We start from the raw sequence: 13,674 nt of genomic DNA, 5'->3' as shown, positions 1-13,674 counted from the left end.
GTGCTTGATGCTGGGCACACAGAAGAATCAGACATAGCTCTTGATACTATCTGAAAGCAGTTAATCCCGACTAGAATAGCATTTGGAATCAGTGTTGATCACCAGCCTTGGAAGCAGACAGTCCTGGGTTTGAATACTGGTTTTGTGGCCTGAGTGGATTGCTAACTTCCTTAATTCTGAGTTTCTTCACCTATCAAATGGAGATAATGAAATATCTCAATTCAACTGTGTGAGGTTTAAATGAGAAAATGTGGGTGAAGTAAAATAAATGATGGCTTCATTGTGTCCAGGAGGCAATCCTGATACCTCATTAAATCCCTCCTGTTTCCCCAGTAAGGTTTATGCCAAGACCACCTTCTCTTTCAAAGCATCCCATGAGTATGTATAGAGAGTAAATGGCTGGGATGAGGGATGACATCCATAAAACAAAAGGAAATGGCTAAATCACCACAGATTCCAAACCACAGCCTTCCCAGCACTGTTTAAACCAGCTGAATTAGTTACTGAATCCTAGAAATCCAGCACTCATTTATGGTGCAACTTAGGTGAATGATTTAGGCTCTCTGAACCTAAAGTTCCTCATCTGTAAGATTGGCAGGGAGGGGCTTCCCTGGTGGCACAGTGGTTAAGAATCCACCTGCCAATGCAGGGGACACGGGTTCGAGCCCTGGTCCCGGAAGATCGCAACTAAGCCCATGTGCTACAACTACTGAGCCTGCGAGCCACAACTACTGAGCCCACATGCCACAACTACTGAAGCCCGCGCGCCTAGAGCCCATGCTCCGCAACAAGAGAAGCCACCACAATGAGAAGCCCACGCACCGCAATGAAGAGTAGCCTCCGCTCGCAGCAACTAGAGAAAGCCTGCGTGCAGCAACGAAGACCCAACGCAGGCAAAAATAAAATAAAAAAAAAAAATTGTCGGGGAGTTGGAAATATGCCCACCTCATAGAATAATTGTGAGGATTACCCATGATTATGTTATTTTATGTGTACTGGGTACAGTATTGTTAGTATATGTGAGTTCTCCCTGATTCCTTATACCCACTCTTCCAAAGAGGAGTGAAAAATGCACCGCCAGTCATCAAGGTTTGAGTTGTAAGGTTTATCAGGTTATTTGCTCAATCGTTCATTCATCCAAGACTTACTAAGCACTTATTTAATATCTAGCCCTGGCTTGGGCCCTATTAGGGATATAGAGCAAGTAGTGATATTAGCCCTGTTCTTACAGAAATGACACACTCCTGGGGAGGCAAGCACCAGTGGCATATAGATATTAGCTTACAGAACAACAGCGGCACAAGCTGCTCTGTGTTTGGATCCATTAAATGCATTAACAGTAGTACATTAGGAGACACAGTGGAGAGGGGACTAGGCTGGAGCACCCAGAGGCAGCTTACTGCAGGAAGAGGGGCATAAGCAGGACCTTACTGGAGGGAATGGTCTTAGTTCCTCTGCTGACTAAGTGGCCTTGGGCAAATCACTTCACTAATCATGGCCTTGGTTTCATCATCTCAAAAAAGAATTTCAGTATTTGTCCTGCTTAATTTTATAGGGTAAATTTGAGAATCAACTTAAAAAATGGATAGGTGAGTATTTTGAAAAAAAAATTTTAAAGCACTGTGTAACTGGGGTAAGAATCCCAGAATGTGAAAACCAGAAGGACTTCCAGAGCTTACTCCCTTATTTTGTAAATGGAGACACTGAGGCTCTGAGAGTCTGCTCTCTCTACCTATGGGAGCTCTGGGTCCCATATTCTTTAGTCTCCTTAGAGATCTTGCTTTATCAATCATTTCTGTTCATTCTTAATAACTATCACATTAGTTGTGAGCTTACAGTGTTCTACAGGACGGTGTGAGAAAGTGCCTAGTACCATGTCTGGCACATAGTTAAGCACTCAAATGGTAACTTATTATTGTAATAATAAATCTCAAAGTCCTTAACATGGCCTACAAACCCCTTAATGGTATGGTCCCTGCTTACCTCTCCAGCCTCATTGTTAACTCTCATGAGCACCATGCCAAAGTTTTTCTTTTCAGGAGCAAATACCATTTCATCCTTCTTTCTTTGTGTAAGTTATTTTTTCTGTGTGGGAAGCCTTCCTGGATCCCTACTTGATTGCAAAGCCCCTCTTCCTGTGTTTTTCCAGTTCCATATGCTCTGTGTTATCATAGGAACTACATGCTGCATTAAAATGTTGGTTTTTATGTTTTGCTCTCCCACTAGACTGTAGTGTATACAGGAACTGTTTCTATGTGTCTGGCCCAAAGTAAATGCATACTAAATAGATGCAGAAAGAAAAAGTGAAGGGAAAATGATTTGCTCAAGGTTACAATTTCAAGTATTACCATCCTCCTCAAAGGCTAGGTGTAATTGGGTCCAGAGTATTGGCAGGGAGGGGATGGGGGAGTCCTGGCCTCCTGGAGTGACCTGTGAGGCTGCAGAGATGGTAAGGAGAGGACCATTTTAGTCCCTGAGGTGGCTTTGGTTTGTATCTTCCCCAGGGAAGTTCCAGATGCAGGTCCTACCCCAGTGTGGCCATGCAGTCCATGAGGACGCTCCAGACAAGGTGAGTCTGGTGCTTGATGACTGTAAAAGGACAACATGAGAATAACTGTGGATCTCACAGAAGATAGAACCAGCCTCTGAGTCAGCCTGTGTCGCCTGCAGCAGCTGCTGTGGGGCCTACACAGATGGGACTCCACCAGCTCCCCAGACCTCTCCCTGGCAGCTGCTTCTGGTCTTGGCTTTGTGTGTATGGGCTGAGGAGTTACTGGCACCCTGCCATTTCACCCAGGGCCCTATGGTTAAGATCTTAAGCTCTACTTCTCCATTGCCCCCGAAAGCCAGATGGTAGAAGGGATAATTGGGGTAGAAACTGCTCCCTAAACCACAGTCACAGTTAGGAATTAATACGTGCTCCTCCTGTAGGAAAAAAGTGCTTTGTAACTAAGGGGATAAATAAGCCTTCATATCATTCCTCTTGACTTCTCTGGACCCATCCCTGGCAAATGGTGGGGAGGAGTCTCCCAGCCCTGCCAGGACCCAGGTCCTTTTGATTTCAGGCTCCTCAGAACTGTAGGTAGGACCCATGAGTCCACCAGAGAGCCTTACCTTCCAACAGAAGCCCACCAGACCTCCAAGGATGAACCCCGTTGCTACCCTTAACATGGCCTGGAATATCTCGCCCTTTTCCAGGTAGCTGAAGCTGTTGCCACTTTCCTGATTCGGCACAGGTTTGCAGAGCCCATCGGTGGATTCCAGTGGTAAGGAAGTACAAAGGTTTAAGGAGCCCAGCAGTGCTCCAACAAAGAGAGATTTGCGAGGTTATAGATATCTCTGCCTTACCCCTGCCTGGTTTATGTCACCTTGCCTTTCTTCTTCCTCTTCAACACAGAGCCCAGCGTGTGTGTTTCTGCAAAGCCATGGTTGGTTCTTTCCATGTGCTCTGGTTCAGTGAGTTGTTGCCTAGCTGACATTAAATGATGCCTAGTCCCCCACCCTCACTGTGATGCGTACTTCTTGAGATGCCCCTTCCTGTGGAGGCTGGGATGGGAATCCGTCCTTTTCCAGGCTCTTAGAGAAGTTCTATATGCCTTCTCCTGCCCTGCTGCCAAGGAAGGTGGGGCAGGCCTTGAGGCTGTGTAGAGATCCGGAGCAGGGTTTCCAACTCCAGCACTAGTAACATTTGGGGTGGGTAATCCTTTGTGGTGCGGGCTGTTCTGTGCACTGTAGCATGTTGAACAACATCCCTGGCCTAAATTACGTACCAGAAGCCAGTAGCACCCCCAAACACACACAGCTGTGACAGGCAAAAATGTTTCTAGATTTTACCAGGTGTCTCAGGAGAGGCAAAGTCATTCCCAGTTGAGAACCACTGGGTCTAGAGGAAGAAGGATGCCCCTCATCCTGGGAAGCTCTCCGTGTGATTAGGCAGACATAGTAGGTCTCTTTGTTGAGGAGGAGGAAAAGAGGCATGGTGACCCAAACCACACGGTCCCGGCCCCACCTCAGGGAGCTCCCAGTCTTTGCTACAGAAGGCCCCTGATCCTCAGAGAGCCCATGGTCCTAATGAAGAGTCACACCTGCCAGTTGGGAAGTCTCTTATCTGATTTTGATGATGGTCTAGGGGAACTTGTTCCCCACCCTCAGGAAGTTTGAAGAAGAAAAAATGTTGAAGAAAAAGAAAGAGTTTCTGCATTAGGGAGTTCTGAATGCCAGGGCCTAGGAGGTGTGGATGACAGAGCAGGGTAGGCATCGGAAATGAGGACAGGAGCCTGGTACAGTGAGCCACACAAGTGATTCCCTTATGCCAAACCACCCCTCAAGCAGCTGACCATTGATGGATACCAGGTATCAAAATAAAGACTTAGTTTCGCTTAATAAGCAGTGTTTGGGGCCCCTGGCCCATTTGGAGCTGTGGTCAAATCGGCAGTACCCTGAGAGCAGACCCTGCGTCCAGCCCTGGATGGGGCTGAGAAGAGGTGGGAGAGATCTACAAAGGCCTTGGTGATCATTAGGGAGGGTTTCCTGGATGAGACAGGGTAAGCAGGGGGAAAGCTAGTAACGGTCACATTTGTTTTCCATTCTCTTTCTACTCTTCACAGTGTGTTTCCTGGCTGTTAGTGACCTGCTCTCCTTCCCTCCCTCAACACTGAGCTCTGTTGTAAATACATCGCACCAGAGGCCACTGTGATGCCGCTGTCTCCTCCTCACCATCCTGCCCGACCATGTGACACCGGCTCCCTATAGACGGGCATCCCCAGATGTACAAACCCTTTCGTGTATTCCTGCCGAAAGCATTGTTTTCCAGGGCCTTTGACCAAAATTGGTCTCCCCAGTTTAAGGCTCCCCAGCTCCTGTCCCTTCCCTGTTCAGGGGTAGCCCCTGCCTGTCCTCCCTGCCTTGCCTAGGGTGAAGCCTCCATCAGAACTGCCACCCTGGGCCCCTATTCCCGGCATTAGGCAATGCACCTGCGTCCATATGTTTCCCAGGCTCAGGGACCTCCATTCCTTGAGATTGTTCTTGCCATGGTCCTGCCCTACCTCATGGGGATGGACCACGTGCGGGATGGTCCTTATTTTTCCCTTTTAAATAAAATACCAGTCAGGTACCTTTTTATCCCCGTCTTACTATTCTAGGCTTGGAAGACCCAGAGAGGCCAGGATCTCATCCTTAGGTACAGGGGTGGGGGGTGGATAGCATCACAAGAAACCAGCCTGAAAATCAGGCCCAGCCAGTTCAAGCACATGGCCTCCCATCTGGGGAGGGCCCACGGTCCCACTCCCACATGTCTGGGCACCTGCCCTGGGCTGAGGCCAGGCTGCTCCAGGGGTCTCTTGAGCCCTCACCTGCCACAGGGCAACCCAGGTTGAATACAGCCCACGCACAAAGCCACAGGCTAAGGCCTGTGGAGTTGTTTTTAAGAATCAAATTGAACCATTTTCATAATTGGTCCCTGGAGGTGTGCAGAGTGCCCGCTTGCCTTTTCTAGACCCACAGCTTATCTTAGCCATTTGTGGTTTCCATGTTACTCTTCATAGAAACAGTACAGCCCAGCATCCTCAATATTTGCCCTCTTCCAGCTGCCTCATCACAGCACTTCAGCCTCCCCCTGCTGCCCAGGCACGCCATTCCCAAGGGCAGGGAGGGGCAGTCTCCTGCAGCCCATCTTTTCTGTGACTGTCTTAGGTGATGCGTAGCCCCCTCCACCTTTCGACCCAACAACTTCCTATCCCTGTCCTGCTGCAGGGTCTGAAGTCTGGGACCTACTTTGTTTCTTTGTTATTTATGATCTTGTTTAAAGAAAATAAATCTCCTAACCTTTACTATCTGGTCTTTATGGAGTTGTCCTTATTTCTGTTGATCTGGGGGCAGGGAACATTTCACTGGATTTAGTCACCATAGAGCACCAGAAAAACCTCTTTCCTGCAGCCTATCAACATCTTATGCTCTGCCTGCTCCCCAGATCCATAATGCCCAGTGGAATGGACAGAACCAGCCTCCACTGCAGCCCGGGAGACTATATTCCAGTCCCATCTCTTCCAGTTATTTGCTGTGTTGACTTTGGCCCAGAACAGGACAGTCTGTACACCGTCCACATGACCTCAGGCACTCAGGGCTTCAAATCTGCCAACACCCAAACTTTGTCTACAACCTAGATATCTCCTGAACTCTGGATACTTCTAGAGTTACTAGATACCTAGATACTCTAGGTCCATCTACTTCTCCATATCTCCCAGATGTCCAAAAGCCACTCATATTGACCATTCCTAAAACCGAACTCACCTTCCCCCTAAAACTTGTTCTTCCACCCACGTTTCCTAGCTCAGTAGTGATAGATACCACCATCTCTCCACTTGTCCAAACCAGGCAGCCAAAGTGCCCTAGATGGCACCCTCTCTTACATCCATATCCAGTCTACGACCAAACCCTGTCCATTCTCTGTTCTATGATGTGTCCTTTCCTTGCCTCAGCCCTTCCCCTGGTTATCCTCTACGTACTGTTGGAGTCCTCTTCCTAGTAGGCTTTGGAGCCAGGCTGCCTAAATTAGAACCTAAGGCCCATCCCTTACTGGCTTTATGAGGTAGCTGCGTACTCTCTCTCTTTGTGCTACAGTTTCCTCATCGGAAAAATGGAGATCAAATAGTATTTACGCCAGGGAGTCTTGAGGACTATGCAAGTAAATATAGGTTAAGTGGCTCTCTCAGTAACTGACACAGGGTAGGCACTTAATAAATAGTTCCTGTCATGTCAATCCCATATTATATTTAAGACCTTCTTTACTCAGAGTGGTTTGTGGGCCAGTAGCATCAGTATCATCTGGAAGCTTGTTAAAGATTTTGTCCCTACCCCAGACCTATTGAGTCGGTACTCATCTGCATTCCAACAGGCACATTAATCCTGAGAAGTTCTGGTTTAGATGTTCACTAAATATTTGAGTAAAGCATGAGCTCCCTAGCAGAGAAGAAAAGTGCCTTGTGTGTGATCTGCATCCTCCCACCAAGCCCTTTGGGGGTGGGGTGGGGAAAGGAGCGGGCCAAGGTCTCTTTGCTGGGCTGTGTGCACTCTCTACAGGGGGGCAGCATAGTCAAATGCACGGTTTTCAGGGACACACATCAGACACTTTTGTTCACCAGGCAAGTCATAATAGTCATCAAAGTTGATCATCAGCTAATTCACTTTACACATATCTATTTAATCCTCATGACAACCCTATGAGGTAAGTGATGTTATGTTCCTTTTACAGGTAGGCATTAGGTCCAAATTTATATAGCTCAGAAGTGGTGGTGTCAGAATTCAAACCTAGGTTGCTTCCTCTTCACGCTTCACACAATATAGGGGACCCTGGTCAGAGTTCTTTTTGGTGCAGATACCTGGCAAGAGGATGATGACCAGCCTTGATGGATGGAGACTGAGAACGAATGAAATGTTCATTGAGCTTTGTGTTAGATATTGTGCTAGTTACTTACATCTTTGTCCTTTGTATCCTTGTGAAGTATGGGCATTATCCCCAGTTTATTTATTATTATTATTTTTTTTTTAAAGTTCACATAAATTATATTTTTAAGTTGAAGTATAGTTGATTTACAGCATTGTGTTAGTTTCAGGTGTACAGTAAAGTGATTCGGTTATACACACATATATATGTATTCTTGTTCAGATTCTTTTCCATTATAGGTTATTACAAGATATTGAATATAGTTCCCTGTGCTATGCAGTAGGTCCTTGTTGTTTTCTATTTTACATACAGTAGTGTGTATCCTTTAATCCCAAACTCCTAATTTATCCCTCCCCACCCCCACCTTTCCCCTTTGGTAACCATAAATTTGTTTTCTATATCTGTGAGTCTATTTCTGTCTTGTAAATAAGTTCATTTGTATCATTTTCTTTTTTAGATTACACATATAAGTGATATCATATGATATTTGTCTTTGTCTGACTTAATGTGATAATCTCTAGGTCCATCCATGTTGCTGCAAATGGCATTACTTCATTCCTTTTTTATGGCTAAGTAATATTCCATTGTATATACATACACACACACACACACACACACACATATATATATATATATACCACATCTTTATACATTTATCTGCTGATGGACATTTAGGTTGCTTCCATATCTTGACTGTTGTAAATAGTGCTGCTGTGAACATTGAGGTGCATGTATCTTTTCGAATTAGAGTTTTTGTCTTTTCCAGATATATGCCCAGGAGTGGGATCGCTGGATCATACGGTAACTCCGTTTTTAGTTTCTTAAGGAACCTCCATACTGTCTTCCATAGTGGCTGTACCAATTTACATTCCTACCAACAGTGTAGGAGGGTTCCTTTTTCCCCACACCCTCTCCAGCATTTATTATCTGTCGACTTTTTTGATGATGGCCATTCTGACCGGTGTGAGGTGATACCTCACTGTAGTTTTGATTTGTATTTCTCGAATAGTTAGTGACCTTGAGCATCTTTCCATGTGCCTGTTGGCCATCTGTATGTCTTCTTTGGAGAAATGTCTATTTAGATTTTCTGTCCATTTTTGGATTGGGTTGTTTGTTTTTTTGATATTGAGCTCTATGAGCTGTTTGTATATTTTGAAAATTAATCCCTTGTCGGTTGCATCGTTTGCAAATATTTTCCCCATTCCATAGGTTATCTTTTCGTTTTGTTTATGGTTTCCTTTGTTGTGCAAAAGCTTTTAAGTTTAATTAGGTCCCATTTGTTTATTTTATTTTTAATAAATTTATTTATTTATTTATTTTTGGCTGCATTGGGTCTTTGTTGCTGCGCGCGGGCTTTCTATAGTTGCCGTGAGCAGGGGCTACTCTTCGTTGAGGTGTGTGGGCTTCTCATTGTGGTGACTTCTCATTGTGGAGCACGGGCTCTCGGCGCACGGGCTTCAATAGTTGCGGCACGCAGGCTCAGTAGTTGTGGTGCATGGGCTTAGTTGCTCCGCGGCATGTGGGATCTTCCCGGACCAGGGATCGAACCCATGTCCCCTGCATTGGCAGGTGGATTCTTAACCACTGTGCCACCAGGGAAGCCCCATTTGTTTATTTTTGCTTTTATTTCCATTACTCTAGGAGACAGATCCAAAAAAATAATGCTGTGACTTATGTCAAAGAGTGTTCTATGTTTTCCTACAGGAGCTTCATAGTATCTGGTCTTACATTTAGGTCTTTAATCCATTTTGAGTTTATCTTATTAGGTCTTTAATCCATTTTGAGGTGTTAGAGAATGTTCTAATTTCAGTCTTTTACATGTAGGTGTCCAGTTTTTCCCCAATTTAAAGGCAAGGAAATTTTTTTTTAACATCTTTATTGGAGTATAATTGCTTTACAATGGTGTGTTAGTTTCTGCTTTGTAACAAAGTGAATCAGCTATACATATACATATATCCCCATATCTCCTCCCTCTAAGGCAAGGAAGTTGAATTTCAGAGATGTGAAATGACTTGCCCACAGACATGGCTAGGAGATGGCAGCATCTTTGAGTGGTCCACTATACCCCAGCAGAGAAGGGACCATTCATATGTTCACATAACGTATCTTTAAGGAGCACCTGCTATGTTCTGGATGTAACAACATCCTTGTGAAGCCTACAGATCAGCACTCCATACTCAGGAAGAAAATAAAGGAGACCCTCGGACCCTTTGAATGAAGGAGTTCTACAGAGCCAGAAGGAACTTATTTCGGTCAAATCAGGGGCCGTTCTGTCAGACACACACTCTAAAGAGTGTCCAAGGAGAAATGCCCGAAAGAAGAAGGTAGGCAAATGGGTAGACACAGATCTAATGTTGAGGTCGGAGAATCTTGAGATTGAGAAGACTCAAAGGCATGAGGAGAGCTGGGCATGACCTGTTGGTGTTATCCTCCTCTAAATCTGCAGTTATGAACATTTATTTGCTGATTAAGCAAACCTGAGCAGTTATTCTGTGCCAAGCCTCCAGTGGACTCTGGAGACAGAGATAAATAATGAGACCCTTCAAATGAGCTCATAGTCTAGAGAGACCATTATAGAAACACTGCCCACATTGTATAAAGAGAAAGGGACAGGTAAACCTCTTTGGAAACAGGTCAGGGATAGTTTCACAAAGTAGGTAGCATCTGAGTTGAGCTTTGAAGCATCATCACAAAATGGAGGTGGAGAAAGAAGGGAAATACATTGCAGGAAGAGGGGGCAGCGTACACAAGCCCAGGAGACTTGCAAGTCAGTCTGATACAGCTGGTAGATTAGTACGATTAGTATGGCTGGAGTAAAAGCTGTAACAGGAGAGGCTGCAGGAGGCAGGATATAAAGGCCTTGAGTGGCAAGATGGGGAGTTGCCAGAAGTTAAGGAAAGTCACTCTGGTATCCGTGTAGAGGGACTGGCAGGCACCAGACTAGAGGCAGGGAGAGCAGTAAAGAGGCAGTGGTCGTCTAGGTAAAAGGCAAAGGTATACTTACAGTGGCTGCAGGGTGAGAGAAGGAGAAAGGCTCAGTATTTTAGAGATGGAATGAACAAGACAAACTGATTTGGACAGTGAGGTTCCAAGGACCCTTAAGCTGGATTCAAGGGCCTGCCATCAGAACTGGGGGTGGGGAGTTAAAAGGTCACGACTTTTAACAAGGGGAAAGCAAGAAGAGAATCTACAACAGGAGTAGAGAAAGCAAACAGCAATCATACTCTTTCCTGCAGAGACAGTGTTTTGTTTGTAATCTTCGAGCCAACTCTTCTCTTGCCCCAGCTGGCTGCCCCATCAGCGGCCAGAGTCAACACATTCTCAGTCTGGGTCCCGGGCTCAGAAAGTTATGTAAACTCAAGAGGCTCCGATATTCCTAGAGCTGGCTTCCTCTCCCAGCAGTTTGCTAGAAACCCCAGCCTGTAGCCAGGTGAAACCTTGGAACCTGAGACTAGTCAAGTGGCTGGCCTCTTACAGGTGGATGGAGGGAACAGTTAACTGGGTAGTTAGCTGAGCAATGGGGGGAGAAAGTTTTTTCCTGATGATCAATGATGATACCGCATATCAATGGCTAATCAAATGTAAACTTAAGAATAATTGACACAATACAGTATGTGCCATTTACAGAGCACATTTACAGCCTTTTGAGACCTCACAACTCTGTGGAGTGGGTAAGGCAGACAGATTAGCAATGCCACCCTACAGATGAGGAAATGAGAGCTCTGGTAAGGAAAGTGATTTGCCCAAGGTCACACAACAGCTCCCCCTTTCTCCCTGCCCCCAGCTCCTGGGAACCTCTATTTTACTTTCTGTCTCTGTGAGTTTGTCTATTCGAGGTACCTTATATAGGTGGAATCATACAATAATTGTTCTTCTGTGTCTGGTTTATTTCACTTAGCATAATGTTTTCAAGATCCATCCGTGTTAAATCATGTATCAAAATTTCATTCCTCTTTGTGGCTGAATAGTATTCCATCGCATGTACATGCCACATTTTGTTTATCCATTCATCTGTTGTTATACATACTTGGGTTGTTTCCACCTTTTGGCTATTGTGAATAATGCTGCTGTGAGCATGGGTGTATAAATATTTATTTTGAAGTCCCTGCTCTCAGTTCTTTTGGGTATATACCTAGGAGAGGTATTACTGGGTTCTATGGTATTTCCATGTTTAACTTTTTGAGGAACTGACAAACCATTTTTCACAGCAGCTGCAACATCAGCAATGCATGAGGGTTCCAATTTCTCCACATCCTCTCTAACACTTAGTATTTTTCCTTTTTTTTAAAAAAAAAAATTATAGCCATACTACTAAGTGTGAAGTGGTACTTCATTGTGATTCTGTAGTTTTTGTATTCCAAAACAGCTAGATGCGGGAGAGAGTGCGTGGGGTGACCCCGGGCAGAGCCCCCATAGAGGGCTCTGGAATTAGGAATGTGGGCTGATGCTGGCTGGCCCAGGCACTGGAGGCTGGCCCTGCCTGTCCCCAGGCCCACAACCCCAAGAGCCAGAGGGACTCAGGGAACTGATAGAGAGGATGGCTTTCTCTGGCCTCAAGCACCAGAGGACTAACAGGCTCAGTGGCAACCAGAGAAAGAATTGACTGAGCAGAGGCAGCAGGATAGATTGCCTTGCTCCTCCAGGATGAGCCCACTGACAATTCCTATTTCCTTTTTTGTTGCAAGAGGGTTAAAAATAGAAATTCCAGAACTCTAGAACCTGGAGAGCATTGTGGGAATTTCTAGGCTGATGGCATCCCCTAGGGGACAATGTGTAATTTTTAAAAGAATATTTAATATAATTTTTGATATGGTAAGGGTTTTCTGAAACAGATTAAAGAACACAGAGTTAGAGAAAATCTCTCCTGAATGATGCGTCTGAATTTTCAAGACTAAAGAAATTTTTAGATTTATCAGAAAGGTATGGATTTTTTGAGTTTTTTTATACACTTGTGAGTTAGGGAGATAAGCTCCCACATCTCCATAACACACACACACACACACACACACACACACACACACACACACACGAACCTCCTTATTGTTCAAGGCCAAAATCAAGTGTCACATGAGCCCATCACACCAGAGATGTAGTGATACCCCTTCCGGACATGTAACATGTTGCGTGTCCCCTTTCCACTAGTATCGTCATTGTGTGGGTTTTCTTCTCTGGGAGCTCTTCAAGGATAGACAGTCAGAGTCATCGTCTCTAGCCCCAGCAAAGGGCCAGGCACAGAGGCAACATCTGTAAAGCTTAGTTGAATGAATGAGTGACAGCCACACATGAAATCTGTGCCCATGAAAACACCATCAGGGGTTGGTTGATTCCATCATCTGTCCACTGTGCTCCTGTTCCAAGAAGCGGACAGGCATGGGTCTCTGAGCCCAGAAATCTGCCTTCTAGTCTTGGCTCTGCCACTGACACACTGTTTAACTACAGACAAGTCACTTCACCTTTCTGGGCCAGGGAAAGTAACTGCCGCCCTCTGGTCCCATAAGATGATAAGCAGTTGGACAGGAGGCATGATGGTCATTATTTTAGTTATGCCCCATCTCAAAAATGTGGTGAGAGAGACAGTAGTTATCTATGGGGAGCCATCTGATCCATGCCCTTAAATCCTTAACCAAAAAGACACCTCATTCCTTTGAGATTATATTTGATTTCACCATGGGCTACCCATTTAAAATGCAAATATGCCCCTGGCAGGGACAGAAGGACCCTGTCACTCAGACCTTAGGGGGAGCAGGCCTATCAAGCATTTGATGGGAAGGGTCACATGATGAAGAAAGGGAATAAAAGAGGATGGGGCAGAGGGGAAGAAGAGAAAGAGGCAGGCTCTACTTCCTAAGGGGGAGAAAGTTGTGGGGATCCCAACATGAGGAAGGAGAGGTTAGAAGTAGCTGATGGCGGGAGACCTCCCTAGCTCCAAATCCGGCTCTGCTTCTAGCAGAGGTCTTTTCTTTGAGCCTCCTTTCCTCTCTTGCCAAAAGGGATGATAATTGTTGTGAATAAGATAAGGGAGATAAAATAGCCGGCACAGAGTAGGCATAAATGTTTGTCTCCTCCCCCAGCCCTTAGCTGATTTCATTTTTCTGAGTATACAGCAGTCTGCAGGCAAATGTCCCTCTGTCCCCACCTCACCCCCTCTCCTTTGGCTTCTCCCAGCTTGAGCAACCAAGGCCCCCGAACAGGGGACTCTTTGAGTGGTTCCATGAAAGGGCAGTTTGTGCTGG

The 13,674-nt window shown here is 45.4% G+C and overlaps 2 protein-coding genes across 3 annotated transcripts in view; one reads left to right on the top strand and one right to left on the bottom strand.

Annotated features, from left to right (window-relative positions):
* Positions 1-5,828, top strand: part of PPME1 (protein phosphatase methylesterase 1) — an 80,250-nt gene extending 74,422 nt beyond the window's left edge. The window contains exons 12-14 of the mRNA XM_059930824.1: positions 2,505-2,569; positions 3,199-3,266; positions 4,608-5,828. Coding sequence (XP_059786807.1) covers positions 2,505-2,569; positions 3,199-3,266; positions 4,608-4,626 — 152 coding nt within the window. The 3' untranslated portion in view covers positions 4,627-5,828. The remainder of the gene's footprint in view (positions 1-2,504; positions 2,570-3,198; positions 3,267-4,607) is intronic.
* P4HA3 (prolyl 4-hydroxylase subunit alpha 3) overlaps positions 1-13,674 on the bottom strand; it is a 76,883-nt gene that overhangs the window by 23,043 nt on the left and 40,166 nt on the right. The window lies entirely within an intron of this gene.

The sequence above is a fragment of the Balaenoptera ricei genome, chromosome 8 (assembly GCF_028023285.1).
Source record: "Balaenoptera ricei isolate mBalRic1 chromosome 8, mBalRic1.hap2, whole genome shotgun sequence".
NCBI classification, from domain to species: domain Eukaryota; kingdom Metazoa; phylum Chordata; class Mammalia; order Artiodactyla; family Balaenopteridae; genus Balaenoptera; species Balaenoptera ricei.
The sequence above is the reverse complement of the archived record's forward strand: the minus strand, read 5'-3'. Positions and strand labels throughout refer to the sequence as shown.